Source organism: Triturus cristatus, chromosome 6 (genome assembly GCF_964204655.1).
Source record: "Triturus cristatus chromosome 6, aTriCri1.1, whole genome shotgun sequence".
Taxonomy (NCBI): Eukaryota; Metazoa; Chordata; class Amphibia; order Caudata; family Salamandridae; genus Triturus; species Triturus cristatus.
Genome location: NC_140589.1, coordinates 1,708,630,201 through 1,708,649,155, shown reverse-complemented (window position 1 = coordinate 1,708,649,155; position 18,955 = coordinate 1,708,630,201). Strand labels below are relative to the sequence as shown.

General features: G+C 48.9%; 1 protein-coding gene across 4 annotated transcripts in view; it reads left to right on the top strand.

Annotated features, from left to right (window-relative positions):
• GPATCH2 (G-patch domain containing 2) overlaps window positions 1-18,955 on the top strand; it is a 569,031-nt gene that overhangs the window by 544,195 nt on the left and 5,881 nt on the right. The window contains exons 10-11 of one of the 4 annotated variants that reach the window (XR_014963203.1): window positions 968-1,042; window positions 9,549-9,599. The exons of 1 other annotated variant lie outside the window; for it this stretch is intronic. Coding sequence is in view for 2 of the 3 variants with exons in the window: in XM_085612933.1 (XP_085469059.1) it covers window positions 968-1,038 (71 nt within the window). In the remaining variant the exon portion in view is untranslated. The remainder of the gene's footprint in view (window positions 1-967; window positions 1,043-9,548; window positions 9,600-18,955) is intronic. 2 more of the 4 variants (XM_085612934.1, XM_085612933.1) reach the window with 2 other exon arrangements.

The following is an 18,955-nucleotide window of genomic DNA, read 5'->3' as shown; positions in this document are numbered from 1 at the left end:
AGCTGCATTGGTTGCCTGTCGAGAAAAGAATTCAATTTAAAACCTTATGTGTTGCTCATAGAATTCTCTCTCAACAGGCTCCATCGGGTCTATCTAAGCTACTTCAACCTTATATACCTCAGCGATCTCGTAGATCATCCAATCAGCTGCTGGCTATTGTACCCCGGACGGTGAGAGCAAAAGCCGGGGGGCGTTCATTCCGCCGTCTTGCAGCGGTACTGTGGAATCGACTCCCTCTTTCCATCAGACAAATACAGACTCATTTCACCTTCCGCAAGGCAATCAAGACCTGGCTCTTCCCTGCCACTGTTTAATCGCCTCCTGTCCCTCTACTCTCTCGTGTCTCTGTTTCGCGCTGGGACGCCCCATTGCTGGGGCAGCTACGCGCGCTACAAATCTGAAAAAATAAATAAAATAATAAATTTACTTTTTGGTGCTATTTTCATTAAAACCTCAAAAATTCAATATCTCCAGTTCTACTAATTGGATTCTTTTCGTTTTGGTCTTAATTTATGTATTAACCCCTTCAGCGCGGCACGGATTACGGCGCTGTGCTGAAGGTTCTATTGCGCGGGCGGGGCCATGACGGAGCGGTTCCGTCATACGCACAGCGCAACCGATGCGCATGACGGAACCGCTCCGTCATGCGCATCGAAGGGGTTAAAAATTACTCTATTTTTCTAAAGCTGGTGTGGGCTCTTTTGGTGTGTTTTCACTGTTTTACTGTTTGAAGTGTTGCACAAATATTTCACACATTGCCTCTAAGTTAAGCCTGACTGCTCTGTGCCAAGCTACCAAGGGGGTGAGCACAGGTTAATTTGTGGTTTGCTTGTCCCTTACCCTGACAAAGATTGTGGTTGCTGCTTGACCAGGTCTTATACCCCAGTCAACCAGCACAACCCAAATTCTTACAATATGTATTTCTCCAAAGTGTAGTAGCTTACTAAAGTTTTTTGGCCTTTATCAGCACTTGTGGAATTTGCCTACTTCACCATGAGGAAAATGTTTCAATTACTCCTGCCTCTGAGTCTGGCATAAAGAAGTAAGTATGTTTTATTTGATTGATTTTTCTTTTAAAAAAAAATGTAATTTCCCCCAATAACTTTCCTGCAACACTGTTCAATGTGATGAGCTTTTGCAGCTCACAAGTCACTGTTGTTGGAATAATTGACTCATTTTTTCCTGCAGAGACTATGCATTTTCTTGCACAACTGAAAGATTTGGCTAGATATACAATATGTGTCCCACTGTAATTGATTTTATAGGCTCTGCTGTAATTATTTTTATGTTGCACAATTGTGGGTAGTATGCATTAGTTATGTATACAAATAAGCACAGGCAAAGCCAATATGTCTAGATTTTAGGTGGTGACAGGTGCAGTGAAATGAGTACACCTGTGCTGGCCATGCCCCTGAAGTACTAAGTGGAGTGCAAGGTGCTATGTAGTAAATACTGTTATGTTAACCCTGGAGTTGTAGTTTGAAATAGGTGCAGTCAAGTCAAAGCATCACTACAGCCTGTGATTCTGAAATAGAATGTGAAGTGCCAGGAGCTGTGTGATAAATGCAGTGGTGCTGGCACTGGCACTGCTGTATGCATATAGATCAAGCGAAGTGAATACTAACTAGCATGCTGGCCAAGTGCCTGAAATGTACTCCAGTCACACCTAGCCAAAGTTCTGGAAAAAGCCATCAACAAGCACCTCTCCTATCATCTCGCCAAACACCAGCTTCTCAACACCAACCAATAAGGATTCAGACCCAACCACAGCATGGTAACAACCCTTAAAGCAGCAATGGCCGACATCCAGATGATCCTAGACCCACCAGCAGCCTTTAGCATCGTCTCCCACCCCTTCCTAATCCCACAAGTCCACGCAGTCATCCCCGAACTTGCACTCAAATGGATCTGCTCCTTCCTCACTGGAAGAACCCAAATCATCAACATGCCCCCTCATGCCTCTGAAGCTTACTTACTACTTACTTACGCTTACTATCCCTCTTGGGGTATTAAGCCATCAACGAGGACTCTCCAGCTATCTCTGTCCTGAGCTTTTCTTTCAATCTGTCGCCAGGTGTAACCCATCTCCTTGCAGTCAGCCTCTAGGCCTTGATGCCAGGTGTATCTTGGCCGTCCTGTCTTCCTTTTACCTTGAAGATTCCAGGTGAGGGCTTGCCTGGTAGTGTTTGATGGGGCTTGTGGAGCCTCAGCATCTTTTCATGATTTCTTCATTAGCTGGAAGTTGGAGAGTCAGCTACCATAGGTCATTGTTGCTGATGGTGCTTAGCCAGTGGATTTGGACGATTTTCCTCAGGCAGGTTTTGACGAAGGTATGGACTTTGTTGATGGTGGTCACTGTTGTCCTCCAACTTTCTGCGTCATACAGAAGGACCGATTTTACATTGGTGTTAAAAAGCCTGATCTTGTTATGCAGCGTTAGGTCCTTGGAGCTCTAGATATTCTTTAGCTAAATGAAGGCAGCCCTTGATTTGCTGATTTTTACCTTGAAGTCAGCGTCTCTGCCTCCTGCTGTCGATGACACTGCCCAGGTAGGTGAAGGCATCAACCTCTTCCAGTTCATCGCCTGCAGGAATGACTGCAATTCTACTGTCTGTGTTAGCCTTCAGGATCTTGATTTTTCTCCAGTGGCTGTTGAGGCCAAGTTGTGCTGATGTCGTTGCCACATTGTCGGTCTTCTCTTACATCTGCAGATGGGTATGGGAGAGTAAGGCCAGGTTGTCCGCAAAGTCCAGGTCATCGAGCTGCGACCAAGGTGTCCACTAGATCCTATTTCTTCTCCTTGCTGTGGATGTCTTCATGATCCAGTCTATGGTGAGCAGGAAGAGAAAAAGCGAGAGCGATCACCCCTGGCGGACTCCGGTCCTCACTTAGAAAACTTCCATTAGCTGTCATCTATGGACTATCTTTAGGTTATTGCCTCGTAAGAGTTCATGATGATTATTGTGTGTTTATCTGGCAGGCTGTAGTGTGGAGGAGTTTCCAAATGGTCTCTATCCATGCTGGTGAATGCCTTCTCTTAGTCGATGAAGTGGACATAAAGCAGGGCGATCCATTCCATCAACTGCTCAGTGATAGTGAACAGTGTAGCAATCTGGTCTGTGCAGAATCTATCTTTGCGGAAGTCAGCTTACTGGTCTCACAACTGACAGTCTACTTGTTCCTTCATTCTGTTCAGGATGACTCTGTTGAACACTTTGCCTGGGGTTCATAGAAGAGTTACCCACCTGTTGTTTGTGTAGTTACTCAGGTCCTCTTTCTTGGGGATCTTGATGAGGTATCCCTCCTTCCAGTCTGATGGCACCTTTTCCTCTTCCCAGATTCTTCCAAACATGGGGTAGGATATGGCTACTGATATTTCAATGTCTACCTTCAGTGCCTCTACAGGAATGTTGTCAGATCCTGCTGCCGTCCCATTTCTCAGATGTTTGATTACTTGCCATATTTCTCCCTTGAATTGTCTGCTGTAGTCGATTGGCAAGTCCTTGTCAGCTGCATTATGTCTGGTGGAGGCTGTGGCACTGGCTAATTCGACAGTTCCTGAAAGTACTCCATCCATCTTCGTTGATGGCTTTTGTTACCCATGATTGTCTTCCCAGCTTTGTCTTTAACAGGTCTTTCTGGCTTGCTGTATCTGCTGTAGAGTTTCTTTGTTATATTGTAGAGTTCTCTCAGGTTTCCATGGCTTGATGCTTCCTGTGGCAGGACCATCAATTCATCTTCACGTGTCTCCTCTTAAGCTTCTCTTTGCTGCCTTGTAGGTTTTGGTGTATTCGTCTTGAGCGTTCACTTTTTCTGCTACTATTCGACTGGTGTTGACTGCAGCTTTTCCATTTCTTGCTTGGATTATGCAGAGAGTCTCAGCGGTGATCTATTCTTTATGCTGATGTTTCTTAGGACCCGGTATCTCTGGGCAGGTTGATGTCACTGATTCTTTGATCTTCTCCCACTAACTTTCTACTGGGTCTCTGTCGTCCTCTAGTTCTTGCAAGACTTCAAACTTGTTACTGAGGGTGACTGAGTATTCACTCTGTTTCTGTGCATCTTTGAGAAGGGTGGTGTTATAGTGCTGGCATTGGTTCGCTGGTAGCATCCACGCTTTCTTCGGCTTTAGCTTTAGCCTGTTCATGACAAGGTGATGGTCTGATGCCATGTCCGCTCCTCTCATCACTCTTCCATCTTGCAGGGACCTCCAGAACGTCTTGGCAATGCAGACATGGTCGATCAGATTTTCTGTTGCATGGTCTGGTGACACCCAAGTTTCTTTGTGTGCAAATACACTACCACCAGACTGTTCAGGGCACAGAGATCTGTGGGTCTTTCACCATTCTTGTTCATGTTACCAAGGCCATGATTGCCCATAACTTCTGTGCACCCAGTGTTGTTGCTTCCAATCTTGGCATTGAGGTCCCTATCAGTATGATGATGTCTCTCTCAAGGCATTTCTCAGGATAGACTGGAGTCTGTTGTAAAACTGTTCTTTTTCATCTTATTTTCTGTCATTTGTAGGTGCCCAGCACTGGAAAACATTCATGTTGATCCTCGTTTTCTTTCTGTGGAAGGTCGGCGGGATGATTCTGGGTCCGTGGCTTCCCATCCAATCAGAGCTCTGTTAGCTGTTGGTGTTCGCATCAGTGCTACTCCCTGAGTGTTTGGGGTGTTCTTTTTTTATGTCCCCAATACAGCAGCATTCCTCCTGGAGCTAGTCTTTTCTATACAGACTGTGTCCATCTGGTCTCATTGATGCCAAGCAGAGTAAGGTTGTATTTTTCATCTTTGCTGTCTTGCCTGCCTCGTATATGATTCCCACATTCCTTGTCCCGATAGTGATGGTCTTGGTCAAAAGCAGGTGGCTCGCCTTTGTGGCTTCTAGGGATATCTGGCTTTCACCACAAGGCGTCATAGCTTTTCTTGAAAGAGATTTTTCTTTCTCAAAAGCAGGGATGTCTTTTGGTTTTCGTTTCTGTAGCTAGGTTTTGTTTTAGGTGGATGGGTAGCTAGCCCCAAGCATAATGCTCCTCCTTTCGCAGCAGGACTTGGGACCAGCCATGGTGGAGTTGCACCTCTGAAGCAAAAGATCTTATTTGCAGAGTCCTGCAGGACTTCTCACTCAGCCCAATGCTCTAGCTCACAACATAATCATTCTCATTTATGCCGACAGGACGCAACTTATACTGTCCGCCTCGGACATAAAAAACAACATCAGTGATAAGTTCACCTCATGCATGACAGAAGTAGCCACCTGGATGAAATTCTTATGCCTCAAATTGAATTCAAACAAGACTGAGGTGGTAGTCTTTGGGAAGAACGCCTCACCATGGGACTGCACCTGGTGGCCCACAGATTTTGGACCCACCCCCAAGTATTGCTCGCAAGCGAGAAACCCCATAATCATCATAAATAACAAACTTGACATGACCGCTCAATTCAATGCAGTGGTCCCGGCCTGCTTCAACAAACTAAGGATGCTGAAGAAAATCTTCAAGAGGCTACCAGACAACAACAGGAAAATGGTCACCCTAGACCTCATCACCAGCGGACTAGACTATGGAAACACCTTATATGTAGGAATAACCAAATGATTCAATAGAAGACTACAGACCGTCCAAACCACAGCAGCCAGACTACTCCTCAACCTCTCATGCCATGCCCACATCACCCCATTACTTAGGGAATTTCACTGGGGCTCGATACACAACACTGCATACTTTAAACTCACCCACGCTTACAGAGCTCTCCACAACACCGATCAGGAAGCTGAAGACCTAGCTTTTCAAGTTCCCAGCACTGGACTCACACACCTGCTATAGAGCACCTAGATACCCTCACGGGTGATTAACGTGCCATAATAACATAACATACCTTAACTTAGCTGACCCCTGACCTCACAAAATCAGTTATTTTGGCCCTGGCACTGCAGTATGCTGATCGGTGCAATGAAGTAAATGGCACAATAGTGGTCATAGACCTGGAATCCACACTGAGGTGTTCGATGCTCTGCAGCATACATAGCGGCACTGGTCGTTTCATTGGTGCAGCCATGTTGTCATGGCTGTGGAGAGTACAGTGAGGTTTGGGATGCAGTAAAGTGAACGCTGTGGTGCTAAACATGGCTTCGAAGTACGGAGTGGGGCGTCGGGTGCAATGAAAACAATGTAGTCCACATAGCTACAATAGAAAAATGTCTTACAATGGACAGGGCACCCATGTGGCATTTGCACTTTTCACTAAGGCAGCCAAGATGCGTCTAATGGAAGAGATAAAGAAGGGACGTGATCTAAAATGCAGTGTTAAAATAACCTCTTCAGCCAGAGTAGGCGTGAAAACAGTGGAGAGACACACCCAGATGAGACCGCATCTCCCAGGAGCTCAATTAGAACACACATTTTAGTAGCCACTGTCCTAAACTAATACAGTTGTTAGGGATGGGGAAAGAAGGCAGCCTGTGCCCCCGTCACTAGAGACCTGGACATGTTTTGGCCAATTTAGGGCCGTATCTTTGAGGGTGTTTGGGGGTCAGCTGAATGGTTGTCTTAGGACCAATTGAAGGTGCCTGGTTGTGTCTTGAGGTGAGCTTGGAGGCTGACTGAGGGTCCCATATGGATCAATGAGGGTCTCTCAGGGGCCTGCTTTGGTGTCTCAGAGGACAGACCAAGTATCTCCAAGGGCCATCTGGTAGAGGTTGAGGACTAACTGAGGACAGACTGTGGGTCTATTGAGGGTAGGCTGGATTTAGTACTAATCAGGAGTGCGTTGGGTAAAGCTATGCGTGGGGGCAGTCTTGGGTGTGTGAGAGCATGCTCACGGATTGTGTGTGAAACTGCACAGCACAGCAATGATTATCCAGTTTGTTTCACTTAAACTGGATTGACTGAAAGTCGCTGTCATGAAATTTAAGCAAGTTGACAAGGGTAAGTATGTGATTTAGCAAAAAAGAGGGCATGTTAAACAACTGAGAGACAGTAAGATTGACATAGAACACACTGGCATTCGAGGCTCTGCTGTAGCTATAATAGTATTCTAAAGGAACAGTCCTGGATTATGGTTGAAGCTACCACATACCGAAAGATGCTTTAAAGGCACAGACCACGCTTGTAATAGATGAAAGAACAGGGCACCTTCAATGGTAGATCTTTATTTTCCATTCAGCTTCAATACCTGTAATGAGGATGTGGTTGGTGTACAGTCGGTACACTAGGAAAACACCACATTTCGCCCTTAACATCTTTTGGTGGCCTTGGTCTCAAGACTTGCTGATGGCCTCTGAGGGTCCACTGTTTTTTTTGTTAGTCAAACCCTCTATTGAAAAGCAAAAGCAACTGTACACTTAGTAAAAATAACAAATCGTGTGAATGGGGCGTTAGCGTTGTGCCTAACCATTTTGCATCTTGCAGATAGCGCTGTGTTGCTCAGTGCTGGCAGTGCAGCTACAGTAAGAATACAAATCATCCTCGCCACTGGCTTTAACTTCTCTCGAAAGGCGCCGAGATGCTCTGGTTGTTAAAGCGGAGCAGCAGGCATCGCCTCCTCTTCCACTGACTGTTTATCCAACATCAATACAGCCACTTTAGGAGCCAAATTACTAAACAAGCGGCCAATTAGGCTTGCAGTCAGCTGGATAGATTAGTGGCTAAGAGAGGCTGATACAAGATTCTCATCTCTTGAGCCAATTACCCACGTGAATTACCATCCACAGTGCTCCTCGGAAGATTTGAGAATAAAAGGCGGATTCTGCTGAGAGAGATGTAAGTGAGACGCAGGCGAGGCTGTAAGGGTTAGCCTACCACATACTGCACCGTGCTGCAGAAATTGCCCAAGCAAAAGGCAATCTTTCTAGGAAAGGGTTTAAGGGATTTATGGTTGCAGCAGGTGATAAAAGGCAAATGACAGTGGTGCAGTGCTCTGCTGTTAGGAACGATGTGCTGGTAGCCAATCTAATACCCTCTTGAATGCCTCTATTTTAAGGAATCCCCGAGCATTTGTAGATTTGTACATAGGGCAACTCAGTTGGCAAGATAGGAAAATACACTAGTAAACCAAATGACTTTTTATTGAGAATAAGGAATACTGAGAGGGAGGCACTTTTAAATATGTCCAGTTTTATTGGAGTATATGTATGTCACTGAGATATCAAACAAGCATTGGCAAAGTCAGTAGGACTTGTTTTGTTTAATCATGTTTTTGGGGGGAGCTGCTGGGCTTACTGGTCTCAGAAGGCACACATTGCCATAGTAGACCAGACTGAAGGGAACAACTTTGTGTGTGCGTGTTCCTTGTGAAAGAGCAGAATGCTGTCACTCACAGTTAAGTTAGCCAATATGTATGTATATGGCATTTATAACTAAAGTGAGATGTCCCACTGCCCCATGCTGTAGTGGGTGAAATAATTTTGTGAATGTCGCAACAGACCAATGGATGAAGAGAGCTGGCTGAAAGCTAATTTAAGTATATCATATATATATAATTTTGGGTAAACCAAAAGGTCTTGGCTCATGCCAGACCTAAAAACTAGCTACAAAGCAGCAGAGAGGTGTATACTGTGGGGTGTTACAGTAGAAATTTCAGAAGAGTGGATGTTTTCGAAAAACAATGGGATATGTCATTAAGGGTGACTGGTTACAGTGGAGAGGGAAAGAGTACTAGTTGAGGTGTGCAAGGAGGGTCCAGCAGTGTGGGACTTCACCGCTTTAGGATGGAGGGGAAGGAGCACCATTGATTAGGTAAACATAATACCCCAGTCATCCAAAGCTAATGGTCCAAGACCAGGACCACTTTATCCATCTAAATGTGTAGATGGACCCCTGTGACTCCCATCCCTGTGCTGGGCATGACCCCACTGGAAGTCGGGGATGTTGCATCTCCTGTATGCAAGGCCATGGGCCTAGAGGACCTCCCTACCCTTAGAATAGAGAGAGCCTCCTCACCACTGATGCATACGTTATTCGCCTGTTTTCAAAGGTTTCAGCCACAAAATCAAGGCACAAGAACAAGTTTGTAAATATGCCCTGTTGATAACCCATAAATTGAGCGAGGAGGTGCTAAAGGTGCCTTTTTCGTTCCCTGTCTGAAAAGGTTCCCGATAAAGGTTTTTGTGATTCGGGTGTTGCACACCAGTGAAGTCTGGTTCCTTACATATTAGCAGAATTTAAATCCTTCGCTTTTGCAAGCTGTTGTTTTAAAAAATGATTAAACAGATGTGTTGCCTCCAGCAGCCTTAGACCTCTGATCTGATTTTAGCTTACAGATGGAACCAAATTAATTCATGGCAGTTCCTGTAAAATCCAGGGTATGGCACGGAATGTTAGTGCGCTATTTAAACAGACCATACCTGCACTAACAGCTGCTGAGGACACATTAAAGATGTTTAATTTCTATGCAGACTACCCGTTGTTTTACTTATATATACCAGAAAATAATCTAATTGAGTCAAATTTCGCCTTAGTTAAACACGGGTGTTATATTGGAAAAAAGTAGTGTGTGTGCTTGCTTTAGTTTACACAAAATGCTAATGAATTTTTTTTTTCCTATAGAATAAAAAGGAATGATGTGCATTTAGCGACAAAGATCATGAAGAATCAAAGGTGATGAAACTTTAGATTACCAATTACATTTAGCATGAAATATTCATCATTTCCGATAATGCTAGTATAGGGATAATCTCCTTCCACCACGTGGCTCGATTGATCATGTGTTCTTCTTTCCATTTTAAAGTGGAAATAGACTTCTACAGTGCCAGAAGGATTAAGGGTCAGATATACGAAGCCTTTTGGCAGTTGCAAACCCTGCCATTTGCAAAATCACAGGGTTTGCAACAGCTAAATGGCTTTTTTAAATGTATTAAATCCATTTGGCAATTCGGCACGTGTTTACTGAATTGCAAAACCGTTTCTGAAATGCATGTCGAATAACAATTTTGGTTGGGTGTGTTTAGGGCATCTCTTTTGGAAAGTGATTCCGAATACTATGCATCAATCAACATAATTTAGGTTGCAAACCATTGTTGGGTTACCAACTTCTTAAAAGAGGTGATAACCCATTCACTAAGGGAAGGTTTCCCTTTAAGACCCCTTTCCCCTTTGTGGATGAAAAAGCAACTTTGTGTGGGAGTAGACAGCAGTCCAGGAAAATCACTGACAACTGTTAATTATTAATATTATTGTATTTTTTTAAACAGTATTCTTAAATGCAGACCAATTTCCTTTAAGGGAAACCCACTGCATTGTTAAAAAGGTGGTTTATTTAAATACGGTTACAGACTTGGTGGTCTGCTGACTCCAGCAGGCTGCCATCACTGGTGGTATCCAATCTGAGTGAGTTGCAATTTGTGACTGTTAGACTTGGCACCATTGGCGTGGGTCTCCCTTCCATTTTTTGCTGTGGCCTCATATGTTTTTGCTGTTCTAGATGCTTTGGGCACTTTGCCACTGCTGTTCAGTGTCAAAGTGCAAATGCTCCCTTTGTAAATTGTTGTGATGGATTAGTGATTCCATGATTGGCTGACTTGATGTACTTGTCATACCCTAGTACACCAGGTGTGCCCAGGGCCTGTAAATCAAATTCTGCTGGTGGACTTGCAGCACTGATTGTGCCACCCACAGGAGCAGCCTGTAAAATGTGACTCAGGCCTGCCATTGCAGAGCCTGTGTGCAGTCTGGGACTGCCATGTCGACTTGGCAAGTGCACACTTGCCAGTCCCCAAACCTTTCCTTTTCTGCATGTTAGTCACCCCTAAGGTAGGCCCAAGGTACCCCCGTGGGCAGGGTGCATTGTATGTGAAAGGTAGGGCATGCCCTGATGTGTGTGGCATGTCCTGAGAGTGAAATACTGCCAATTTTGTTTTTCACTATTGCAAGGAAAAGGGCACTTTGTTTATAACATCTTATGAACATAACTGGCCCTAGGAACAAGATTGGAAAATCAAGTATAGTATGCCTGAAATCAGAATGTTAAGATGCATCTTTTAGTGAGGGTGATTTTCACATTCTGTGTTTGAAAATACCACTTTTGGAAAGTAGATGTTTCCTTGCCTAACCATCCAGTGTGCCTCTGCTAGGATTGTGTATCGCATGTCTGGATTTTGCATGACAGGGGGCTGGAGAGGGCTGTGGCTCCAGAAGCCTGATGAGTCAGGGCTGGCTGAATAGACTTGTGTTGCATTTGGAGTAGGGGGAGGAGATTTCCTTTCCACCTGAATGGGCCTGCTCTGCCTTCAACAATGCTGTCCCCACCTTCTGCCAGGAAGCTGCACCAGTGAGGACAGAACTGGTTTTGGCTGGGTACAGACACTCTCTGCCTTCAGAGAACAAAGGATGTGTGTGTATAAAAAGTGGGGCCCAGACCCTAGACTTTTAGATCACTTCTGGGAAATCAAGAGGGAACCTTTGCCAAGAAGAGCCGGAGAAGCTGAGGAGGAATACTGCCCCTGTGCTGTTTGCTGACTGGGTTGGCCTGCAGTGGCTGCTTGCTGCCAAGGAAAGGAAAAAAAGGACTTTGCTGTTTTGCTTTGTCACCTGCTTGAAGAAAAGATCTCCAAGGACTTGAAACTGAGCTTGCCTCCTGTTCTGAAGTCTCAGGAACGCAAAGACTGTACCCCTTCTGTCTCTCTGCATCTGGAACTGCTGTTTCAGCTGCTACAGAAGGAAATTGCAACACTGACGCCGGCGAGCAACGCCGCACCCTGCACCGAAGCCGTGAGCGCTTCTCAGACTTGCGACGTAGGCCCGACGCCTGCTGCCACGCCACACCGACTCTGAAGCCGACTTCATCATCGTAGAGCCGATCCTCGATGTGGGTGATTCCCGAATCAATCGACATCACGCCATCGTAAGGAACAGTGGTTTCAGCGCCATCGTGACGTCATCTCACCAACGCAGCACCTCCCCTGCGCTGCAGTAAGGAACAGACGCCGCACCTCCACTGGGGTCGTAAAGAGTCAACGCTGCACAGCGCCTACGAAGCCACACCTCCCCGACGCCGTGAACTGTCTTTGTTTTCATCAATTTCAAGGTACTGTTCTCTGGGGGTATGCTTGACTCCGGGCCCGACGCTATACACTTCGCAGTCGGCGCCGTACTTTGGTATTTCCACCGGTCACGACGCCGTTATAACGCCAAGTGGAGTTATTTGTTGCTACAAGCTTTATGTGAGTGAATAACCTATTTTGAAGGATATTTTTGATACTGTATGTTGGGTTTTTGTTGTTTGGTCTTGTTTTGGTTTAGATAATGATTATTTATTTTCCTAAACTGGTGTGGTGTCCGTTTGTAGTGTTTTCACTGTATTACTGTATGTGTTCACAAATGCTTTACACACTGCCTCTGAGATAAGCCTTTCTGCTCGTGCCAAGCTACCAAGTGGGTGAGCAGGGTTTATTTTAGTAGTGTATCCCCCTTACCCTGACTAGAAACAAGGGCCCCTATTTGGACAAAGGTACCTACCTCTGCCAACTAGAGACCCTCATTTCTAACAGTGACCTACCTCATGAATACTGATAAGGTAGGTCGAATTGGGACCCACTCCGAATGGTGATTTTGCTCTGCAACCTATAGTATTAATAACCTGGTACTTGTAAGGCACAAACTAATCACCCCAAGGGTCTCAAGGCACTGGGGGCCGTCGGGAGATTAAGTGAGCTATTATCCAGAGTCACATGATGATTAGCTGATCTGCCGCCGGTGCTGGGGATCGAACTATGAGCCCCGTACTCCGGAGTTAGCCGTCCTGGCCACTGCGCCACACCTCTCCCACCTATTAGTATATTGGTTGGTTAGCAAAATCAGAATCAATTTGCTAAAAGTTGGTGCACAATTTGCAACCACTTTTTGCGAATTTAATCTCGGAACATGTGTCCCCTGATGTTCAGGATAGGCTGTGTGTGTCTCTAAGCTGGCATAGAGTGACATATGGGCAGCTATCGGGCAGAGAGGATCTGGGTTTGACATTATGGTCAATGGTTTAAATAACAGTACATTCACTGAGGCTTTCATCCTCCAGGGGTTAAAAAAAATAATATCATTGGGTTGGGTAGCAAAAAACATCTGTTATTTCATCATCAACATTCCCTTCAAGGTGAATGTATGCTTTTCAAATACACGTTACAGTATTTTAAGGAACTGATGCCAGCAGGCCAGACTAGAGTTGCTGCACAACACGTGTCGGCGCTGAAGGGCTATTGCTTAGGTACAAGGTTTTTAAAGCCAGGCTTGTTCCTTCAGAACATCCATAAGGTGAGGAATGTGTCAGAAGCTGTTGGACCTGCCCTTTCTTGGTAGCATCATCCCCAAACATTTTGCTTCCACTAAGAAGTCGGGTCTGATGGCTTAGTGGACTAATGTATCCACTATGTAGGGGCCTGTGTTCAACCTCATAGTCCCAGGTTAAAATCCCGGCGGGTCCACTCAGCCTTTCAACCGTCTGAGATCGAGAAAAGGAGTACCATTGACTTTGGTAACAACAAACATATGTTATTCAGTGCCTTGATACCCTTGAGTGATATGTGCACTTTACAAATACACATGTTGTGTTATGCTATGTTACTCCTTCTATTTTTGCTGAATTTGTTTTTGTTGTCTTTAAGACTCTGTACACTTTACTACTGCTAACTATTTCTTTTTTTTTTTTTTTTTTTTTTTGAAAAAGTTTTATTAAGCAATAATTCGGTTACAAGTACGGGCCTACAACCACCCGGGCCGGCCGCTAGGTACAGAAGGAAATCTACACATATCAAAGCTACAATAAGTTCCCAGGGCACTGCCCTGCAGTGGCTCCAGATAGTTCTCGAGGAACAGGAAGCGTAAGTCCAACAATCACAAAAACAAAAGGACAAACAATACACAACAAAAGGCGAGTTATGAGGGAAACCAGTGCGGGTCAGGCTCCCCCCGGGAAACTCCAGTCAGGACAATTGAGCAAACCGCTAAAGAGAGGAGTACCGGGAGGCCGGGGACGGAGGGGGGGGGGTGGGGGGGGGGAGGGGGTCAAGGAAGATGAACGTCCATATGTAGTTGTTCCAGAAGGCGCCAGGAGCCATCAAGGGTCAGGGGGACATGGCGATATCAGTATCTACCAGGGGGGGCGTACAGATGCCTCCGCGATACGCGTTCCATTGCCCCCAAATTCTACCCCATGCCCCCGGCTTGCCACGGGCCACATACACAGTCTTCTCCCTAAACATACACCAGTCCATATTCTCCTTCCATACTGACACGGTGGGCGGCCGTTGAGCGCCCCAAAGTTGCGCTATGTCCCTCTTGGCAATCATGTTCCCTAGGGCCGCCCACCGAGTCTGAGCCGCGCTGTAGTCATTGGGCTCCCACACATTCAGGACACAGCGACGCACCTCCGGCAGCAGCACAACCCCGGTGACCTGTCCCATAACCGTGTGGACCCGGCGCCAGTAGTCCGCCACCTCGCGGCACTCCCAAAGGATATGAAGAAAGGTGGCGCTGAGCCCACAGCCTCGCTTACAGAGCCCGTCGCCGGAAAATCCCATCGAGACCAAGCGCGGACCCGTCACATACACCCGGTGGAGAATCTTGAGCTGTACCAACCGAAGACGAGCCGGAATGGCAACCTCCTTGGGGGACGACAGTGCAGACTGCCAATCTTCGTCGTCCAATTCCACCCCGTCCCCAGTCCAAGCCTCCCGAAGGCGAACAAGAAGGTCCGCCCGGTGATTAATTAATTTTTTATAAATTAAAGAAATAGTACTATCAGGGACATGTCCATCAAGTATGCGGTCCTCGAGGGGCGAGGAAACAGGGATCTTGGTCCCCTCCCCGAAGACCGAGAGCAGGGCGTGTCGAACCTGGGCGTAGCGGAAAAACTCCCTGTCGGTCAGCTCGTATTCGGCCTGGAGCACCGCGAAAGTCTTTACCGCGCCCTTGTGCCACAGGTCTCCCACTTTGCTGATACCAATCGTGTCCCACTGGTCAAACCCCTTCGTGGTCCACAAGCTACCCAGGCGGTCGGAAGCAAACAAGGGAGTAGCACATGTTAATCGCTCACTCCAGCCCATGGCCGCAGTGGCAGCCCTCCAGGTCCGCACCGCAATCTTAGTAGGACCCGTAAGGGTCCGGCCAGCCAGGCGGGAATAAAGTGCCCTGTTGTAGTTCCCGCCGGGAAGCAGGAACTTGTCCATCTCATACGCCGGATTCAAGCCGGGCGCATACGTGGCGTGGTTAATGGCAGATAGCTGCGAGGCCCAATAGTACCTGCGAATGTCAGGAAGCGCGATGCCCCCGTCATACCAGGGGAGAGTGAGCTTGGCAAGAGCAATACGCGCCCGCCCGTCCCACACCAGTCTCCTCTGCAGGCTCTCCACCTCCCGAAAGTAGACCACTGGGATAACATCGAAGGAGTTCTGGAGTGCATAGAGGAACCTGGGAAGGGACATCATTTTAAACAGCGCGGCCCGACCCAGCGGGGACAGGGGGAGCCTGCACCACCGGGCCGTGTCCTCCCGCAGCCGCCGAAGTGGACGCAGGAGATTCTGCTCATAGCGAGCCACCGGGTCCAGCGAAACGTATATCCCCAGGTACTTAAAGCCGCTCAGAGATATCTGAATCGGGAGCCGAGGCGGCAGGAGAGGAGGACCACCAGAGATGGGATAAACGCAGGATTTGGACCAATTGATCGTGAGACCCGAATTGTTCCCAAAGGAGGTCAGAACGTCAAAGAGGACGTTGAGTGACTGCCGCGGTGAGGTGAGATACAGGAGAATGTCGTCCGCATACAGCGAGACCCGATCTTCGAAGCCCGGGCCCCACCGGATCCCTCTAAGCGAGGGCTCCCAACGGAGCCAGGCAGCGAGTGGCTCCAGGGCGAGAGCAAAAAGCAACGGGGACAACGGGCACCCCTGCCTCGTGCCCCTACCGAGGGCAAAGGGCCGAGAGACCCGCCCATTCACCACCACTTGAGCCATGGGTCCCGTGTAAAGGAGCCTCACCCAGCCAATAAATCCCTCTCCAAAGCCGAATTTATCCAAGACGGCCCAGAGGAATGGCCACTCAATAGTATCAAAGGCCATCGTGGCATCCAAAGAAACCAGCACGGCCGGTTCGGAGAGGAGCTCCGCCCTGGCAAGAGCACCGTGAAGACGCCGCAAGTTAAGAGCGGTGTTGCGGTGCGGGATAAAGCCGCATTGGTCCGGATGAATAAGGTCGCACACGACACTCAACAATCGATTGGCCAGGACTTTCGCCAGGATTTTGGGCTCCGCATTGAGCAGTGAAATGGGCCGGTAAGAAGTACAGCGGTCTCGCGGCTTGCCCTCCTTGGGGATAACGACTATAGTGGCCAAGCGCTGGTCGGCCGGAAGGGAACCCGCCGCGAGAGAGTCGCGGAACATGCGGCTGAGGAAGGGCGCAAGCTTATCGGGACGCAATTTGTATAGTTCAATGGGCAAACCGTTAGGACCCATAGCCTTGCCCGAGCGAAGGGAACGGATCGCGGTCGCTATTTCATCCGACGACAAGGGAGCGTCCAGCCGCTCCCGGTCCTCAACGGACAGGCCGGGCAGAGCAATATCTCTCAGTAGGAGGCGAGAGTCATCCTCATCCCTGTCAGTCACCGGGGAGTACACCGCCCGGAGGTGGTCAGCGAAACATTCCACAATCTCATCCGGCTCAGTCACACACACACCGTCAGCAGCACGCAACTCGGGGACCACACGATTCACTCTCTCCTTTTTGTCCAGCCACGCGATCAACTTTCCCGCCTTGTCCCCCGCGTCATACAATCGGCCCTGCTGCTCCCTATACATAGTTTTGGCCGCGTCAGTGACCAGGGACCTATATTCGAACTGTTTCAGGCTAAGGGCATGTAGCCCGTCCGGAGTAACATTCGCCTCCAGGGCCGACTCCAACCCCGAGATGTCAGTCTCCAGCTTCACCACCGCCTCGCTCCTAACCTTCTTGGCCACCACTATCTGGGCGAGGGCGTGTCCGCGTATCACAGTTTTAAAGGCTTCCCAAAGGGACAACGCAGACGACACCGACCCCTCGTTTTCACTGAAGTATTGGTCCATGGCCCTAACCAGGCTGTCACGAGTCGCAGGGTCCCGCAGGTACCAAGGGTTAATAGGAGCTACCCGCCCTGCAGACCGCGACCCGGTGTCAAAGAGAAGCCACAGCGGAGAATGGTCGGAGATACCACGCGCCAAGTGTCTGACCTCTCGAATCCGACCAGTCTGCGCCGCGGGCATAAGGAAGTAGTCCAGCCTAGAGAGACTCCCATGCGCCCCCGAATGAAAGGTGAACTGACACTGGGTCGGATGCATTAGTCTCCAACTATCCACCAAGCCGAAGGTCTCCAACATCCCACCCAGCCACGACTGGGCAGCGGGGAGGGTCCTCGGTGGGTGACGATCCAGTTCACCCGAAACCACAGAGTTAAAATCCCCGCCCATGAGCAGGAGGCCGTCCGGAAGGTCAAGCAGCATTCGACCCAAGTCAGTAAAGGTGGAGTTCTGGAGACCCGGGGGGACGTAGACCGAAACCAGGGTAAGGGGCTGCCCCTCCCACCTCCCAATCAAACACACATAGCGCCCTCTGTCATCCGAGACTATCCTCGTGATCTCCACCGGAAGGGAGGTTCGCAGGAGAATGCCCACCCCCCTGGAGCCTGTTGTGAAACCAGAATGGGCTACGAGGCGGTATCCCCCCCTGTTCATCGCATGGCAGACATTGCCGACCAAGTGCGTCTCCTGGAGAAACACCACATCAGGAGTCACACGACGCAAATATTGCAGTACAACACCCCGCTTAATACGATCCCCCAACCCATTGACGTTCCATGACATAAGCCTCAACCCGTCTCCCCCCATCCCCTCCAATAGATCAAGAGGCCCCCAGCCCGCAGCACGGTTCCCAAATATGGACAAAAATCAATACCTCGCCCTGTAAACAAAAAACACACAACAAAACAACCCCCCTTCCCCCCCAACCCCACCCCAAGTCCAACTCCCCCCACCCTGCACCCCTGCGGGCCAATGACCCCCCCCAACTTGCAGTGTGCCTGTCGCCCCCCTAACCCCATTCTACAAACAGACCCCGGAGGAGGAAAGGGACCCGAACCCGCCCGCGCCCCTCACGGGTCCTGGTAAAACACAGTATGCAAAAGAAGTAAGACCCAACTGTACAGTGCAAAACCGCAAAAGCAAGGACCAAATGTCAGTCTAAGGGGACCCGTCACCTGCGGTGCTCCCAGAGGGCCCGGGCCGGCCACCCCCGTCCGGCAGCGAGTCCAGCCAGTCACTTGCGGCCACAGGAGAGTCAAAAAAGGCTGTCCGCTCTCCATGCTCCACTCGGAGTTTCGCCGGGTAGATCATCGAATACTTCAGGCCCAGCCCGCGGAGACGGCGCTTCACCCCTTGGAATCCCATCCGCTGTTTCTGGACCAGTTGCGTGAAGTCCGGATAAAAATTGATGGTCGAGTTCTCGTAGCGGACCGGGCCACGGGTCCGTGAAGCCTGCAGAATAGCGTCGCGGTCCCTGTAGTGGAACAGTTTAGCCACGATAGGCCTCGGGGGGGCCCCCGGCCGCGGCCGGCCGCCCGGAACTCGATGGGCCCGCTCCACGGCGAAGAATTTACTTAGGCCAGCCGGGGACAGCTGTTGCAGGATAAGTTCCTCGACCACGAGGTCCACCGGGCGGCCGTCTGAGGACTCCGGTACACCAATGATGCGGATGTTGTTGCGTCGGGCCCGTCCCTCGAAGTCCTCAAGCCGCCGGGCCATATGGTCGTTGACCACTCTAATGTCCCCAAGCGCGGCCCGCAGATCCGACACCTCCGCACCCAGGGTGGAGGTCCGTGTATCAAGGGCCTGGACCTTCTCGTTGGTTTTGGAGAGGTCGGCCCGAATCAGGGTGACATCGATTGCGACAGTGTCGATCTTACGGGCCAGGGCCTCATATTGCGTCGCGATGGTTTCCCTGAT